Raw genomic sequence first — 17,392 nt, forward strand, 5'->3', positions numbered from 1 at the left:
ACAGAGCCCTGCAAAATGACAAGCAAAAGCATGGCTAAAGTTTGCCCACTTATCCTGTTTGCCTCATGTGTTGGGTGGAAGCATCTCTCAGCCTCAGAGGCAAGCTGGCTGTCACCTCAGAGAGTGGTCTTTTGGATGGAATTCAGTCCTAACTCTTCCTGGACATCAGACAAAGAGCCTAAATGTCTACTTGAGAACGTTGGGCTCTTCTGCAAAGCCAACTCCTTAGTTTGATGTGCCGCTCGAGCTCTTAATTGGATCCAACCCTGTAATTTGTTCCATAACAGGATGACCCAGCAGGATTATTTACAGCACAGCATAAAAGCAAATGCCAAAGAAGTGACAATGCAGCACTACAAAGTTGTTGTATTGATTGTGTAAATTGCCTCATTCAACAGCTTTAGGCTGACTATGAATATTTCAGTGCCTTACCTCTCTTCAGTTTCACAGCTAATGTGTTTCTTGAGTAAACAAGGGATGCTTGAGAAAGCCTTCCTCCCTTATGAACAGAAAAAACAACCAAATCACAGCAACAACAAACCAAAACAAAACAAAACATCAGTAGCAACCAGAAGGAGATTTTAAAATGAACTGAGGCAGAATGGGAGACTCTCATAAGCCACATCTTCTAAATAACTCTGTCATAGCCACTGCATTTAAAAGAGGTAGTTTGTTTTTTTTTTTCCAAGCTAGAATGCCACTAGTAGGAAAGATGAACTTGTTGAAAATCCTGGGATACTGGAAGAAATTGAAGCTTCAAAATAGCATTGTTCAACCAGCATAGGGACTTTGCTGTGCCACTGCTCTGCCCAACCAACCGAGAACTTAACAAGAGGTTCCAGAAAAGCTATGGCCAAATGTTTCTGGATGCTACCACAGGTTTCTGTATCACTTTTAGTTTTGTCTAATGGTGTAGCATACTTTCGAAAGCCAATTACCAGCAAGGACCTTGTTCACAGATTGTGACAGGGGATGAGACAAGCAGGTATCTACCCTACCAGTGTAGGGTTCCTTGGAGGAACAAGGTCTGAGTATGTATAAGATATTATCTGCATGCATAACAGCCATGAGAGTGTCCCCACCATCCTAGCAGGTAACAGGGGTGTTAAAACTACTTTTTGAGCTGAAGGTTATAATTAGCATCCCTCTCTGGAAGGAGAGGAGAGGAGAGGAGAGGAGAGGAGAGGAGAGGAGAGGAGAGGAGAGGAGAGGAGAGGAGAGGAGAGGAGAGGAGAGGAGAGGAGAGGAGAGGAGAGGAGAGGAGAGGAGAGGAGAGGAGAGGAGAGGAGAGGAGAGGAGAGGAGAGGAGAGGAGAGGAGAGGAGAGGAGAGGAGAGGAGAGGAGAGGAGAGGAGAGGAGAGGAGAGGAGAGGAGAGGAGAGGAGAGGAGAGGAGAGGAGAGGAGAGGAGAGGGGAAGGGAAGAGAAGGGAAGAGAAGGGAAGAGAAGGGAAGAGAAGGGAAGAGAAGGGAAGAGAAGGACTGTGCAGTCAGACACTATTACATCATCTGGCCAGCTCCACACCTGCTAGAGACAGCCATCTGCAATGGGAAGACAATTTTCCTCATGGACTTTCTGGCTAATTTACTTTCTCTTTCTGATAAAAAAAAGTTCATATTACAGACAGACCTCTCAGAAGTGTTTGCATATTCAGATCAGCCTGGGGCACAGAGTGTCCAGAGCTACTGAATAGCATGACCATAAGCAAAGTATGACTCGGATAAAATAATCAGGAGGGAAACGTTTCAAATTAATCTCTGTTTCAAAGCTTGACTGGTGAAAAGTACAGATCAGACATCTCAATGTTCAGCAACCAGCTCTGGAAATCTCTCTCTTTCTGACCACGGAATGAGATGGATGATGCATACAGAAACTCTCACAGCTCCATATCCCAGGCCATGTCATATAAATGCCAGCTGTTAGCACGAGCATGTCTGAGTCTGGCTTGATGCTGTCTGAACAGATGACAAGCCACCAAAAAACCTTTACCAAGGAAACATTCCACACTGTCAGGAAAGGAGACATGCTAATTTCTTGCCACCTACAGATGAAACACTAAACTCCTGACGGTTCTGCAGCTAAACTAGACCTCACATGACAGCGTTTAGAAAGCAAATTGTCTCAGAACCAGAACTGACAGTAAAGATGCTAATCGTTGTGCAACTTCAGAAATTGTTTCTGCCTTTATTTCAATCTTGGAGCATTTTAAATGTCCACTGAAAGGGCTTTGTTTGGATGAGTTTTATGAAGCACAGTTGAAAGCTCTCCTTTGTTGTTTTTCCTAGTGCCACATCATGCTTCTGTTAATTGCTATTGATTAGGAAACAGCTTGCCAATTAACCCTGACAGTATAATCATCAGCTTGATAGCATTGCATGTCATCCAAAAGGTAGGGAGGACTGCTAGTTTCAGACAATTAGCAAGGGGCTGGCAGAGCTCACGATTGCCTAGAAGCTAAATGTTCCCCAACAGCTGAGATGAATCAGTGAAGCAATTAAAACACGTGAATGGATGTTTACAAGTGTATTTAAAGCTAGCAAACAAGGTTCTGGCCATTGGGGAGTAGAATCAAAACGTTAATGGAAGGAGAAAGTGCAGCAGGAGTCTTTGGGGTTGTGCTTGGGCTTTTTTCTTTGTAGGCTTGTTTGGTTTGAGTTTTCTTTGAAGCTGATGAGGTTTGTTCTGTTCTAGTCTGCCATTAATATTAACTAGATATAGCTAAAAGCTACTATTGACTTAAAGCAGAAGTTTTTGGTGAAGAGTAAGACCTGAAATGACTTTCCTTCCAAAGTGGTTAACTTTTCTAAAGGGCAAAGAGGCCATTCTTTCTAATGCCATCATTGCAATGTTGACAATAGGCGGGCAGCAGCTCTTCTCGTTCTTCACATTCAGCTGTCCCTGCCACGCTGGCAAAAACCTTATCTATGGACTGGCTTTTCTAGGGGTTCCTGCTCTGATCCTTCTCATTGTTGGTTATGCCTTGAATAACCAGACTTGGAGGCTAGTTACAGGCAAAAGTTCTCCTCTTCAGGAGGCTAAACCAAACAAGTTACTGCAATGCAAGCTGATCTGCTTCGTCTTGTGCAGCATCACTGGGAGAGCCTTGGTTGCTCCAGTAACGTGGCTAGCAGTCACCCTGATAAATGGCTCATACTATGTCTGTGCCATGAGTGAGTTTGTGCCTTATTATGGAGCTAATGTTACTGTTAATGAACAGAAAACAACACTGGCAGCATTTCCATGCAGTCAATTAGTTCCTCCAGAGCTGACCCGGGCAAGAGATGAAGTGCTCCTCCTTCTCCGCTACCAGTCACAAGTGAGTAACTCCTCTTGCTTCTACTGCCTGCAGGTTTAGTGATGGGAACAAGAGTTAATTTCCCAAGGTGTCAGGAGAAAGCAGAAACAGTATCTTTTGCCTTGAGTGCCAGATCTCTGTCTTTTGAAGCCTGCTTTGATTCTGTAAGTAGAATGGAACTGTAGGTATGTAATTGTTCAGCTGTCTAGATTGTCACCTGGCACTGGAGGATATAGTCTTCCTTGGGTAGCATCTTGAAAAGTACTGTCAAGTAAGACAATGCAAGTTCAAAAGCCAGAGAGGGTATGAGGCTCCTTCATTCAAGGATAAAAAACATGTGACTAAGGTGCCCAGGGTGCAAGAGCTCCAAGCAAACCAAACCGCAATCTTGGGGTTTAAATCAGACTCAATTCTAAAAGCTTATATTCTGGGTCAATAATAGGGGGAACATTAAGTTGTCACTTGAGACAAAATTGATTTTGAAGAGGCTATAAACTAATACAGGCTGGGAATTAGAAGATTCCCCTTCACAAACTATACAACAGAACTACACAGACTGGATAGAAAAAAGACTTTAGTACGTGGTTATCTCCAGTTGGCAGGGACTGGGATTGATGGCAGCACATCCTTACCAAGCTTATACTTTGTTAACCTTATTCAGGAAAAGCAAAGACCATCTTGTAGATTTTCTCATGCTCTGAAGTTACTCAGTTGTAAGAGTATGTTTTGTTTGTCTTTTTAAGGTGGCTGGCTGGCTTCTGATTGCTGTGGTTGTCATCACTGTTTTCCTGTCTTACTGCTTGGCCAGCTGCCTCTCCCCACTCAGCTTTCTGCATTTCAGATACTGGATTAACTATGTTCATAATGAGCAGGAGCTTTTTGATGAAGCAATAGACCAGCACTCCAGGCTCTATGCCATGCAGCACGTAAAGAAGTTCTTTGGCTTTGTCCCAGGGAGTGAAAAGGTGAAGGCAATCCGTATCCCATCTCTCCGAGAGTGGCAAGCTATTTCTGGGCTGGCCTTTCTAAAACGAGTGGATGAGGAGCACTATGACTACAGCCTCCTCCATGACTGGGCACTCAGGGAGGCTGCAACTGGAAAATACCTGAAGACTGATGAGGACCCTGAGACCAGAATGCAGGTCTGAGTGTCCAAGTTATCACCAACAGCTTGTGGAAAAGCAGGAATCTGTCAAGCTTCATATCAGACTGAAGCTGCTCTGGAACTTCCTGATGCCTTATGTTGATATGTAAACTACTTAAGCAAATATATGCTGTTTATGTCCTTTAGCATGTGCTTATGGATGCCTCTCTAATCGTGTCTGACTCCTGTGGGATGTGATGGTCTATGTCTAGTTTAGGGTGGACTGTTTTAAACAGCTTTCTAGTACTTGTGCTAAAAGAATGAGAACACATTGGAAGGGAAAGGTATTCCCAAATGCTTTTTCTTTCCTATCATTAAAAATTAAAGCTACACTTTGATTGGACCCTGCAAGTCTCATTCATTCTGAGCAGAGCAAAAGCAGATATCCAGCTTTGTTTCTGTGATTTCTAGCAGAAATACCTTATCTTCCATGTCTGTCTTGTATTAGGTGAACATGTATATACTAAGTCTGTGTGTGGGATAACTTCAGCAGCAAAGGCTGAGCCTAGATGCAGTGATGCAATTAGGATAAGGAGATAAGATGTCCACTGAGAGACACAGGATGCATGTGTGCAACTGTATGGACAAACACTTCACCTGTGGAAATTGCAAGTGTTCTTGCTGAAAGCAGTGAAGTCAGGTCTCCTGTTGCTATTTGGTACACCTCCCAATTCCCCAGGAGCTTGTGTGCTTACCTACTGTACAAAGAGCCAACCACAATGGGAAACAAATCTCACTTTGGGCGATAAACTTTGCTTTGAATACAGTCATGCTACTATGCCCATAAATATTACTGTGATTAAAACCCACCCAATGTAGCCAGTGAAGGGGGACTGCTGTGTTGGTCAGTGCAGCGTGGTTCTGATGATGCGCCTGCATCCCTCTGGGCTCCGTGTGCAGGTATTCCTAGCTCTTAAAGCGTTTAAATGAAGACCCTGTTCTTTCCTAACGTCTCTGCTATAGCCTTGCCAGGGTAGGTCTGTGCTACAGCGCAACAAGCTAGATTACACGAGCTGCTGTTGCTAAATGACCTCCGAGTGCTGAAGTGGGGAAAAGACAATTCTTTAGTACGGCTTGCTGCAAAGTGCAGGGGCCAGAAGTGAGCTGAACCGCAGATCTCGCTAAATGTATTTGGGCTCGAAGAAGATTTAAGCGTCTAACACAAAGCAATCACTTTGGCAAGTGCCGAGGCTGCATGTGCTGGGAAGCAGGCAAACGGTGCCGCTTTCGGCGAACTGTACAAATTCTCATCGATCCTCCGCTAGGTATTTCAGCTGCAGGCTCAACCGCCCGTGAACAGCGCTGCGCCGTTCGCTTGTGGCGCTCGGGCAGCGCAGCAGCTCCGGCGGCGAGCACAGCCTCGAACCGCGCCGCAAAGCCCCCGCTGCGCCGGGCACCACCGCTCAGACCAAAGCCATCCACCGCCCATCGCGGCCGGCGCCAGGCATGCCGAGCCGATTGCGGAGCGCAGCGCGCAGGCGCGGGCCGGCGGGGCGAGCGGCCCATGGCTGGCGGCGGCGGCGGGCGACGATGACCGACTACAGCGAGGAGCAGCGCAACGAGCTGGAGGCCTTGGAGTCCATCTACCCGGACTCGTTCACGGGTGAGCAGCGTCGCAGCCCGAGCCTCGCTCCGCCGCGCGGCCGTGGCGAGCCGGTGTGGGGCTGGAACGGGAGGCCCCGCCGGCAGGCAGCCGCCCTGCGTGCCGTGCCCGCCCGGGCTCTTTCGGGGGCTGCTGGCTGCACGGCTTGGATATTTCTAATAACTTTTTATTTTTCCCGGAGCGGGAAAAAGCAACGCACGTAATGGGATTCTCGAGGAGGTGTCGGTGCGGGACGGTGGCGGCTGCGGCGCCCCAGTGCAACAGCGGGGTTCGGCCGCCCGACGCGGACCCCCGCCCCGCGGCCGGAGCCCGAGCTGGGGCTCTTGGAAGGGTGATGCTCTTTGGATGGTGCTGCCTGGATAAGCCTTTCACAGGACGCAGCCCCAGCTGAAGACTGGGGGCTTGCTTTCTGGGTAGATGAGTTTTGCCTTCTGGTACCGGCTCCTCGCAGCCCCGCAGGGTACCGCAGGCATTTGTGGCGTGCCGGGAGGGTGCTGTTGTCTCTAAGTGTAGTGCCGGTATCGGCTCCATCCATGGTATGTCTGTGGTGGAGCAAAGGCGAGCTTTAGTTCCTAGGTGCAGTGTGTTACCTTCCGACCACTATAATCTGGTGAATTACATTGGTCCGTCAGATTTTCGGGGCTTGCTCGTTACCAGCAGCCAGTTAGGAGTATCTGGCGTTCTGGCCAGCCCCGCCTGATCTGTGGTGCTCACTCCCTAAAGAATTGAGAGTAGCCCTGCAGAAAAGCACTCGGGGGTGCTGATGGACAGGAGGCTGGACATGAGCCAACAATGTGCGCTTGCAGTCCAGAAGGCAAGTCCTGGGCTGCGTGAAGAGAAGCATGGCCAGCAGGTCAAGAGGTGATTCTGCCTCTCTGCTCTGGTGAGACTTCACCTGGAGTAATGTGTCCAGCGATGGGATGCCCAACACAAGAACAAGAGAGAAGTTGATCTGATGGAGCAGGCCTGGAGTTGGATCACAAGGATGATCAGAGGGATGGAGCACACAGTTTCATTCTAGTACATAACTTGGGTGGTGCTTTCCTGAAGGAAAGCACTTTGTGTTTCAAGAAGCATTTGATGGATTAAGCTGTCCTGAATACAGAAATAAGTGCAGACATACTGTAAAAATAGCTCAGGGTCAAGAGTGCGTTGGATGCTCATCACATATATCTGGTGTGATAGACCAAATTAGCTTTGGGAGCTTTCTGCCCATACCCAGAGTGCTAACATAAGTCATTTGATGGGAGGTAGGTTTGCACGTTTTGAAAAAGTGAAACTTGCCAAAAAGAGAGCTTTGCAAAAGACAAACTTTGTTGGTAGTGTTGATGTTAAATGCTCACATGCAAAGTGCACTCCGAACATGACATCATGCCACATGTTAATTGGAAGAAATATTAGTAGGGCAAAAGGGCCTTTAACACCGTATCAAGACCTTCCTTGCTTCTTTAGTCCTTGAGAAGTTCAGTTTTAATGATGTGAAGAAGTAGTTGTCTCATTTAAAGTCTCTCTTTTTACCTTGAACAGTATTGTCAGAAAATCCAACAACTTTCACCATCACTGTGACGTCTGAAGCAGGAGAAAACGATGAAAGTAAGTCAGTCATGCCTTGAACATCTGTAGGGGCTGTTTCTGTGTAAGCCTAATTCTGTTGCCAGCAACTGGGTATGCCTAAGTCCTCTTACGGGCCTGATCCAGCAAGTATTCCTCTGAAAGCATAGTTCAGAGATTTGGGCGATCCATGCTTGGTTTACAGAAGTGTTGCAGTCTCTCCCCAGGGCTGTTACCTGCCGTGCTGAACCTCAAATGCTTTGTAGCATAGCTTCAAATATTATGAGCTGTCACCATCCCCGTAGGAGCTTGTGGACATGTGAGATTGTCTTTTTTCTAGCAACCAGCCTCATGGGAGAATTGTGTATTGGCAGCGTGATGCCCTCAAGGAGCAGTTCCGGAGCAACAAGTTGTGGGTCCTCAATACTTATGTGAGCTTCTTCTAAGTAACTCTTGCTCCAGATAGGCTTGAGAGCTGCTGTTCTGCGTTGCTGTATCAGAAGGCACTCAGTCTTTCAGTCTGAAAAGAGCAAGTCGTGCTTGGAGCGAGGTGGCTTTGTTGAAGAGACTGCTGGGCTGCCAGAAATGTGAATCTTGAGGGAAGGACCTGAAGGGAGTGGATGCATGGAAGGAACTTGATTCTCTTTTACTTCATTTCCATGTTATCCCAGCTCTTTGTGGTGCCAGGATAAGTGCATTCTCCTTAACTGCTTTTCCACTTAGTAACTTGTACTGGATATTGTGCCCTTGTTGAATGGTTTACTCAAAACAGAGGTTGATGCTCCAGCTTTCCCACTTAGTGACTTGTGCTGGATATTGTGCCCTTGCTGTGTGGTTCACCCAAAGCAGAGGTTGATACTCCAGCCAGGCACATGGAATGAAAATCATGAATATGCTGAGATTGTCTCTAGGTCTGTTGTTAAGACTCTTCCTCATGTTCTGCAGCTTCAGGTGGAATATGAGGAGAAAGACATGTCTACTGTAGTACCCACTGTGCCACAAATTTTCCAGTCTTTTTAAAGACCTTTCAGACATTAATGGCCTGTAATAGTTGATGCAAGGCTAAACTTACTTTTTCAGAACTCTTGCATTGTGTTTAAATCTGGTCATAGAGTTTTAATATCCAGGTAAGATGACTGGTCCTCTTAGACAGGATTATTGGATGTCTTAAAGTCTTCAGGCTGCTGATGCAATAGAAAACTATACAATTGAAGTTATACAGAGTTATCACCATAAAAACATGTGGTTTTTTTTACCTTGTAGCTGTCCAGACAACCCTTAAATTTACCTACAGAGAAAAATACCCTGATGAAACTCCACTGTATGAAATTGTCTCACAGGAGAATCTTGATGATAACGATGTCACAGACATACTAAAGCTACTAGAACAACAGGTAAGGAAAACAGAATAGCTTAATTCAAGTATAACTGCACCTTTTGGCCAGAGTTTCTCTCTCAAATCTGTTGTTTTCTGAGGTACTGATTTGAAGCCCATTCCATACTGTGGGGATTGACTTGGAGGTTTTAGTATGATAAATGACATTATCAAGGTGAATTATGTTAGTGAGGTAAGACATAGGCTAACGTAGTGTGCACAGGTATGACACTGAAATGAAGTGCTCTAGGGCTTCCCCTCTTGCATTTGTGGCTTAAGGTGAGTTTATTTATCTATCTGTACTATTTGTAGAAATAAGCCACTTGTTTGGAATGATTTAAAAATGCTACATTGATTCTTGATTATTTTTATAACATAACTATTAGAGGGAGAATCTCTTCAGCCTGTGGGATCAGTGAGATTGCATCGTGAAGGAATGAGAAGCAAATACTTGTTTGGTTTCAGGGATTCCTGACAAGTGCTTTCTGCCATAAAATTGCTGTAATCTGTACAGCAGGCATTCTTTGTTTTCAGTTTGCTTCATATAAGCTTGCATAACTTAGACTGATGGGAGATTTTATTGCTTGTTTTTTATCTGGGAATCTATCCCACCTCAAAAGGGCATCTAATGGGGCTAAGGAATAAGCCAGTTCAGGAGAGGAATGGTTCTGAGTGACTCTTTTCTCTTATGGTTTATGATATTCAAGTCTTGAAGTTGAATTCCCACTAAAATTTTATTCCTGAACATTCCAGATGTCTATGATTTACCCTGAACATAGTTGTTCACCATGGGTGTTCTGCTGTGCCCTGACTTGGAGGTAGCTTTAACTGGATCAACTGACTAATTAACTTGGATTTTACAGTGAGCTTCTGAAAGTAGCTCATCTGGTACTGTTAGCTGCTTTTACAGAGCATACTGCTTTCTAAACACACTTATGCATTCAGCTGCTGAAGGTTTAAAGTGCTGTCTTTGTTGAAGGTTGAAGTTGCTGTCTTTGTGTTGTAGGCAGAAGAAAATTTAGGAATGGTAATGATCTTCACTCTGGTCTCAGCAGTACAGGAGAAATTAAATGAAATTGTGGATCAAATAAAAACACGTAGAGAAGAGGAAAAGAAACAGAAAGAAAGAGAAGCAGAAGAAGAGGAGAAAGTATGTAAAGTGATGTTTTCATCTAAAAATGGCAACTTGTTTTAAATGTGTGGCTTTGTTGCAGGAGCAGTTCTCAGTTGAAGTGGGAGAAGTATATCTGTCCCAAAGCTGATATAATTGAAACTCAAGCATTAGAAGATTCTTAGTGTACTTAAGTGCTTTGTCTCCCCCACGTTTTCTGAAGCAGTCTTGGCAGAGACTTACTTTGTGTTCACAGTTCCTTCTAGCGTTGCCTGTGAAGGCAGAGATTATTCTCAAATGAAATCAGAGTGAAATCAAAATTAAATCTGTCTGTGGCCATATTTTTCCCTCGAAGAGGCAAGAGGATTTGGGAGCAAAGAAGGCTAGAATATGGAATGCTGCATATAGACTGCATGGTCTGAGGAAGTCCCAGTTCCTTGGTAGCTGAGTGGGTAGGGTGCAAGCAGTGGGACAAGTCTTCAGGACTGGTTTGTCCACAGGGTGTCTGTCCTTTCTACCAGCCACTGTGGAATAGTTTTTCTGTCTGTGGGTTGTACAGTGATAAGTCAAGCTACTGAGTCTCTATTTTCTTCCTCAGAAATAGCTAGAGGGTGATGGGACTTGGAAGGTTCAGCATTTCTGAAAGAGGCAGAAAAAATAGCTGGGGAAAAAAAGAATTTTTTTTTTCTGTCTCATCAAGATAGAAGGGTTCAAGTATTTTAATGGAAAATATTGCATTGTAGCTTGCATCTAAGAGTTGGTAAGAAGCTCTGCCTGTTTGTGGGCAACCTGTAGTAATGGGGTGTTGCTAACCATTGCACTGTAGGTCCAGAAGTAGTAGGTGGGTTTTTTCCATTAGAATTTCCTCATTACAGCTCTAAGAAGGGAGAGTCCCATTCCAAAAACCAGTAAGAATGTGTTCTCTGTATGTTCTCAGGGTGAGGATTCATTTCTGGGAATACTTCACAGCAAACAGTGCTGCTGGAACATTGTAATTTAAATCATTAAGAGAACGCACCTCTTCACTTCTCACTTGGCAAATTGTCATTGCAGCTTTGTTTTCTGTTCTTTCAGCAACGTTTTCATGGCACTCCTGTTACCATTGAGAATTTCCTAAATTGGAAAGCAAAGTTTGATGCAGAACTCCTAGAAATAAAAAGGAAAAAAATGAAAGAAGAAGAACAAGCAGGCAAAAATAAATTAAGCGGTATGAGTCAACACTGATCTTGGAGCTTTTACAATGCTACTGGACAGTAACAAGCCTGGAAAGTAATTTTTATACTGAAAAATGATGGTAGTAAACAAACTCTTAACACAGGATTTTATTTGTGTCCTCCATGGTGCATGAAGTTTCTTTTGAAGTGCTGACTGGGGGCTAAGTACAAAGCTAATAGATTCAGGCTTGCTTCTAAAGTATTAAGGTTCCCAAACTGGATGTGGCACTTAGTGCCATGGTCTAGTTGACTGGATAGGGCTGGGGGATAGGTTGGACTGGATGATCTTTGAGGTCTCTTCCAACCTGGTTGATTCTGTGATTTAGTTTTGTACCACAAAGTGTGTATATTTTTGTCTATGTATTGAAGCTACTCCTGAAAAGTATTGTTCTTTCAGAAACAGTTTGTGTTTGTAAAGCATCAGAATCTGCATCAGATAGTTCCTTGATTTGGCCTTTATTGCACTGGATTGTCAGCAGCTTCAGGTTATTCAAGCATGTGTAGAAGCTTGGGTTGCTGTCACTTGATTATGTATTACTTCTCATTTTATTTCTAGGTAAGCAGCTGTTTGAAATGGACCACAATCTTGACACCTCTGACATCCAGTTCTTGGAGGAAGGTAAATTTCCATTTGCTTCCACAACAGTGACTTGAAATAAGCCAAACTTCCTAAGTAAAGTCTGTATGGTATTTCTGACCTAACATCTTAGCACAGTATCACTGTTCCAGTGTAAGTACTAAGATGTGCTGGTTTGCCAACTGGACAGAAGTGATTTACACTTTCAAAACCAAGCAAAACATTTTCAAGGTGGTAAAGCATACTTAGATACAGTCGTGAGCTTGAGCTGGTCTTATTTATGTTGCATGAATTAAGTGGTCAGACTGGAAACAAAACTAAGGCCATGCAAAGCAAAACTTGGAAAAACAAAACAACCACCCCCACAGCCAAGCCCTGCTGTTTATTTTTGATTTTTCTTTCTTTTTTCCCTGATAGCCACCCATCTTACCCCTGATTTCAGTCACAGATCTGCAGTTCTGTCTCCTTGTGTCTGGACCTCAACACCAACCATATACAGCTTGCAGGTCAAATTAAATGCTATTTGCCTCTATACAGCCCAATTCTGTTCTGTGGTTTTGTGCAGATTTATTTATTATCTTTTCATAAAAATCTGACCTGGTGCCAGTTGACATTTAAAAAAGCTCCAAATGAAGTAGCTTAAGAACATCAGTGAATAAAAATCTTGAACTGGTAGTAACAGGAGTTGAGTTTCTCTTAGAGGTCAGCATTTAACTTTGTCTTTGTTCAGGATGCCTAAAGTGAAGATGCTTTCTTGATGGAACATTTTTCTGTCTCAAGGGAAGAACATAACTCTGTATTTGAGTTCTGTGCCCAGATTAGTTGGTTTAATGTAATAATTTTGATCCTGTTGCTATCAGTGATTAAAACCTCTTGATCTTATTGCTGTTTACATTCTGTCATAAATCTAACAGGTTACTAATTGGAGTTTAATAGTACAATACCGTGGATTAAGTTTAGTTTTACAGCTTATACAGGTTTATGGCATTGTCTTTTAGATGGACACTTGAAAAAGGCTCTTAAATCCAGGGAAAGAACAGAACCTCCTTCAGTGGCCAGGAGATGTCACTGTTCATACACACGAATGAAACCACAGTAATCTAAGCTTTCTCCTTAGATTGGCATCATCTCTTCCAGGTCCCTTCCAACCCCTAACATCCTGTGATCCCGTGAGAAGAAACTGTGAAAGCATGCAAGGCTTCATCTTGCTTTTAAAATTGAAATTTGAAAGCAGATGCAAGTATGTAAGCAGATAAATGGCCTGTAAGGGTGTTTTTATAAACACCCTGTGGCTCTGGTAGCTGTGAAAATTGAAACAGTGAGGTCCCGAGCTCCTACTTTGGCAGTACCTGGGAGGAAGGATATCGGCTTCTGGGACTTAGAAGTGTTAATTCATTCTCCAGATGGATTCTGAGGTTCTGCATCACATTTCTTTTGGGGTTTTCTCATACTTTTTTTTCCCCACATGCTTTTTTTCAGTATGAGGAAAAGAAAGGTTTGCTTTACCTGTAAAAAGATAAATACCTTTTCCGTGTAGATTTGGTATATAAAAGCCAAGTAAGTGAACAGCTCTCCAAATGAAAAAAGAGTTATCAAAACAGTGTTGTACATTTCTTTAGGTACTGTTTTGCTGCTTGCATGAAAATAAACTGTTTTTTCTGTTCTGTGCAGCTGGGAACAGCGTGGAAGTTGATGAATCTTTATTCCAAGAAATGGATGATTTAGAGTTGGAGGATGAAGAGGATGACCCCGACTACAATCCTGTTAATCTAGATAGTGATTAGACTTTTAACCAACTGGTTCTGTCATGAATATGGACATATGTAAGGAGAGAGGGGCAGGCAGGAAAGCCACAGCATCTGTGGTTTTAGTAATATGTATTGGTTTACTATTTTTTCCCCACTTTTTTTTTTCCTAAAGAAGAACACCAAAATATTTTAAATCCAGGAGAATGATATTCTGATGACTTCAATTGTGAATAAATGTAATATTTCTCATGACAAATTTGAGGATTATTGATCTGTCTGAAAAACTATTCTATTTTTCTCTCTCTTTTTTTCTTTCCTTCTCACTTCTGTAATTGTCCTTTGAAGAGAATTGTCCTTGACAGCAAACAAGATGGAAAGTTCTTAGGGCATGTGCTAAACACACCTGCATCTGAAGGCTGAGCAGCTGTTCTGCTGTCTTCCACTTGGGACACACAGAGGCAGCTTTAGTGAATAAAAGGGATCACATACTGTGCAGTTATTGATTAGTATTATTCAGTTTATTTTCTTCTGCAGCATTTTCTACCACTGCATATCAGCTGTGGTGCCCCAACCTACAGGCTATAGATAGGCAGCACTGGTCACCTTTAATTGAAACTTCTTAAGTTCAATGGAAACCATTTCCCAGCTACTAGAGTGAAATCTTTCCTACATAGCTGATTTCAAAAGGACTAGTTCAGCTCTCTAGGGAAAATAATGAGGTGAAGTCCTCTTAAAAATCTTGATTGATTAGTTCAGAGTGAGTTTAGTTTCTCTTGAATTTGTGCATCACTGTAAAAAAACCCCAAACCAAGAAACGATCCTAGTATAATTATCTTGCTTTTGACACCAAACTGACAAGCCACTACCAGTGAAATGCAGGTTCCAGTATCAGGAGTTATCACAGAATCACAGCATTAACCAGGTTGGAAAAGACCTCTGAGATCATCGAGTCCAACCTATCACCTAACCCTTCTAATTAACTAACCTGTGTTGAGTTGGAATGTAATGGTTGTTTTAGAAGCACCTTGTTGGCAGCCTGTAAAGGTTGGTACAATGTATAATAAAGCTACACATCAACTTGTGGACATTCAGGATCCTGCAGAGTTGCTTACAGAGCTAATAGCTTGATGTTAAACTTCTCACCTCCAAAAAAACACCCCACTCAGGCACTGCAAGAACCGTGGAGTTTAAACGTGCTGCGTTTGAAGACTGCATCACTTTAGAAGGCTGATGCTCTGGATGAAGGTTTCCAAAGACAGCTCTCCAAACAGAACCAGCAGGCACCTTCTGTGCTGGATTTTTTCATTCTGATAGCAGACTGCCTTAACTGCACCAGCTTTAACCTTTGAGGAGGGATGTGCTGAAATGTCACAGTGCTTGGAGGGATAAATTAATGAACTTTATAAATATTTGTAAATTTCATCTTGAGAATGAGAAATTGAATTCAGAAAACAGTGGTGTATCGGATTCTCTGCTTCTATGACTTGAGAAGGTCTGGTTTGGTGATCTCTTAAGATGTTTCAGTAGTTTTTCATTTTGTATTCCAGATGAGTGAGTTTCCAGTAGATAGAAATATATGTTCAAGTAACCTGTAAATAGTTTTATTAATGAACCATGTGCCTTTGTTCCTGCTGTCCTCTAGCTGATCTTAATCCTGGCTACTAAGAACTCTAGACAAGCATCTAGATTCCAGTGACACTGAATGTTTCAAAGCAATAAGCAGGGTCTGTGTTCCAGGGGAGTTACCAAATACGTCGAAAAGTTGTGAGCTAATGATATATTAAATCTGACTTTTCCAAAGATAATGGTTGTGTGCAAAGCATCTTCATGGCTGCATCCAACTTCCTGGGTGGTTGCCAGGATGCTTTAAAATGCTCTTCAGCGCTGAACTTCATTTACTTCTGGTGTGTCTCAATTCAGCAGCATAAAAACATTTAACTCCTGAGGCTGCTTTCTGTTTTCAGCTATGTGTGTGTTTAATACTGGCATACTTTCCTAAAAGGAGTGAATCTCTTCTGCTGAAATCTGGGATGAATCCAAGAATGCTGTGGAGTCTTTGTGAAACGTGGTAATCTGAGAGACTTGGTGGGTCACTAGCAAGAATCCATGGGAAAGAAAGTTTCTCATGAATGATGTTTCTAGAGTAATGAGATTTTCTAGTCTGTTCACACTAACATTGACTGATTTTCATGGAGAGAATGTATTGCTTAAAAATGTCAAACAAGGTAAAATGTGAAAAAGTGTTTTCACTGTTAACAGCTCATGTTCCAAAGCAGAGGAAATAATAAGGCTTGAAGTGACAAAAAAGCAAGTGTCCAGTCTGTTCCTCCAACTCTGTGGAACAAGCTTCAGTGACTCAATCTGAAGTTCTGATTTGTTTAGCTGTGTTAGCAATTAACCTCTGTGAAATAAAAGGGAATTTGACAGAGTGAGCTTGGCTAAGTTGATGTGGTGTAGGTGGCTGAAGTGGACTGAGATGGATGGGGTGGGGAGGTCAGTGGAAAAAGTTTAGGTGGGATATGTACAGTTAGAGACTTTAGATTGAAATCTAATTAATAAAATTGCATCAATAAACTTTGCTGGGATTTTAGCAATGGTGCTGTCAACCTTGCTTTTGCATCTGGCTTGGAGCTTTCCTAGTCCAAAGCATGTACTGCCTTGCACGTAGGGAGGTAGTTGCAACACTGCACTATGACCTGAGCTAGATCAGATCATGCTGATCTTTTTGTAGTTGATGTCTGAACTCTATTAAAACTTAGAGGAAGGTGCCCACCACATCCAGGTGCTGTAGCAGTACAGTATGGGCATGCTGCAAAGCCTAGGATGATGCATGCAATTCACAATCGCGTTGTGGTCTGCTTTAAAGCCAAAGAAACATTGGTGTATACCTTGGCTTTGTTTGTTTTCCTTTGTTTCATGTATTTCTTCTTGCATTCTCTGTTCTTTTGGCCAAAAAATGGGGAGCTGGGAGGATATTTCCTGTGGTGTGGGGAGAACTAGCTTCAGTCTTTCAGGTAGGAAACTTCTGAGCATTAGGCTACCTCTAGATTTTTAACTGTGTGGTCACCCAAATAAGTGTGAAGCTTGTTAGAGCAGGCAGTAGAATATGGCTGGATCCCAGGTGCTGATGCTCTAGAACCTGAGAGAAGGAGCAGGCAAATGAGTGTGTTGCAGAATCTGGCAGGGCCTGAAATGCTACTTTAAAAAAGAAAAAAATGAATCCTTCAGTGCCTTGCAGCTTGGCTTAGAGTAGAAGGTAGACAGGAGAGGCTGCTCAGATTCATGCATTTATTGTCATGAACTCAGTTTTACTTTCTGCACTGTCTGCTGGTGAAAGCTGTAACTGGTGGAGTGAGTTGATACCATTGGACTGTGAGGTTTATGTAGCATTTATTACCATGCTGAGGCTTCTTTCCATTGGAAAAAGGGTAAAGAGCAATGTTCTGCTTGTAATCAGTTCTGTTTGTACTTGGGGCAAGCTCAGCAAAAGGCCTGTGTTAGACTTCTGACTTTGAACTTGTTTTACCTTTCCTGTGGCCAGGATAAATAAGTAGAGGTGCAAAAGTTTACTGCACCCATGTAGAAAGTTCAGACTCAGAAATCAGAGGATGCAGCACTTAATGTAAGTCATATAAGGGATGTTTTTTGTAGCTCCTGACTGAGACTATGCTGACAGGAATAGGAGATTATTGGAGGGGAAGTAATTCCTGGAGATGCATCAGAGACTCAACAGTGTGTACCTGGAGAGGAGAGGAGCTCCAGGTCTGGTTTTTTAG

General features: G+C 43.1%; 2 protein-coding genes across 2 annotated transcripts; both read left to right on the forward strand.

Moving 5' to 3' along the window:
- The first annotated feature begins 2,545 nt into the window (after positions 1–2,545).
- Positions 2,546–4,780, forward strand: CALHM4 (calcium homeostasis modulator family member 4). Its single transcript, XM_064170281.1, has 2 exons — positions 2,546–3,314; positions 4,037–4,780. Exons 1-2 carry the CDS (start codon positions 2,772–2,774, stop codon positions 4,439–4,441), a joined length of 948 nt encoding a protein of 315 aa, XP_064026351.1. The 5' UTR covers positions 2,546–2,771; the 3' UTR covers positions 4,442–4,780.
- Positions 4,781–5,889: 1,109 nt separating this feature from the next.
- Positions 5,890–16,048, forward strand: RWDD1 (RWD domain containing 1). Its single transcript, XM_064170180.1, has 7 exons — positions 5,890–6,040; positions 7,568–7,633; positions 8,855–8,985; positions 9,973–10,116; positions 11,152–11,284; positions 11,848–11,910; positions 13,540–16,048. The coding sequence occupies exons 1-7, from the start codon at positions 5,968–5,970 to the stop codon at positions 13,650–13,652; spliced, it is 723 nt and encodes a 240-aa protein (XP_064026250.1). The 5' UTR covers positions 5,890–5,967; the 3' UTR covers positions 13,653–16,048.
- The last annotated feature ends 1,344 nt before the right edge of the window (positions 16,049–17,392 follow it).

Source organism: Pogoniulus pusillus, chromosome 33, assembly GCF_015220805.1.
Source record: "Pogoniulus pusillus isolate bPogPus1 chromosome 33, bPogPus1.pri, whole genome shotgun sequence".
Lineage (NCBI taxonomy): Eukaryota > Metazoa > Chordata > Aves > Piciformes > Lybiidae > Pogoniulus > Pogoniulus pusillus.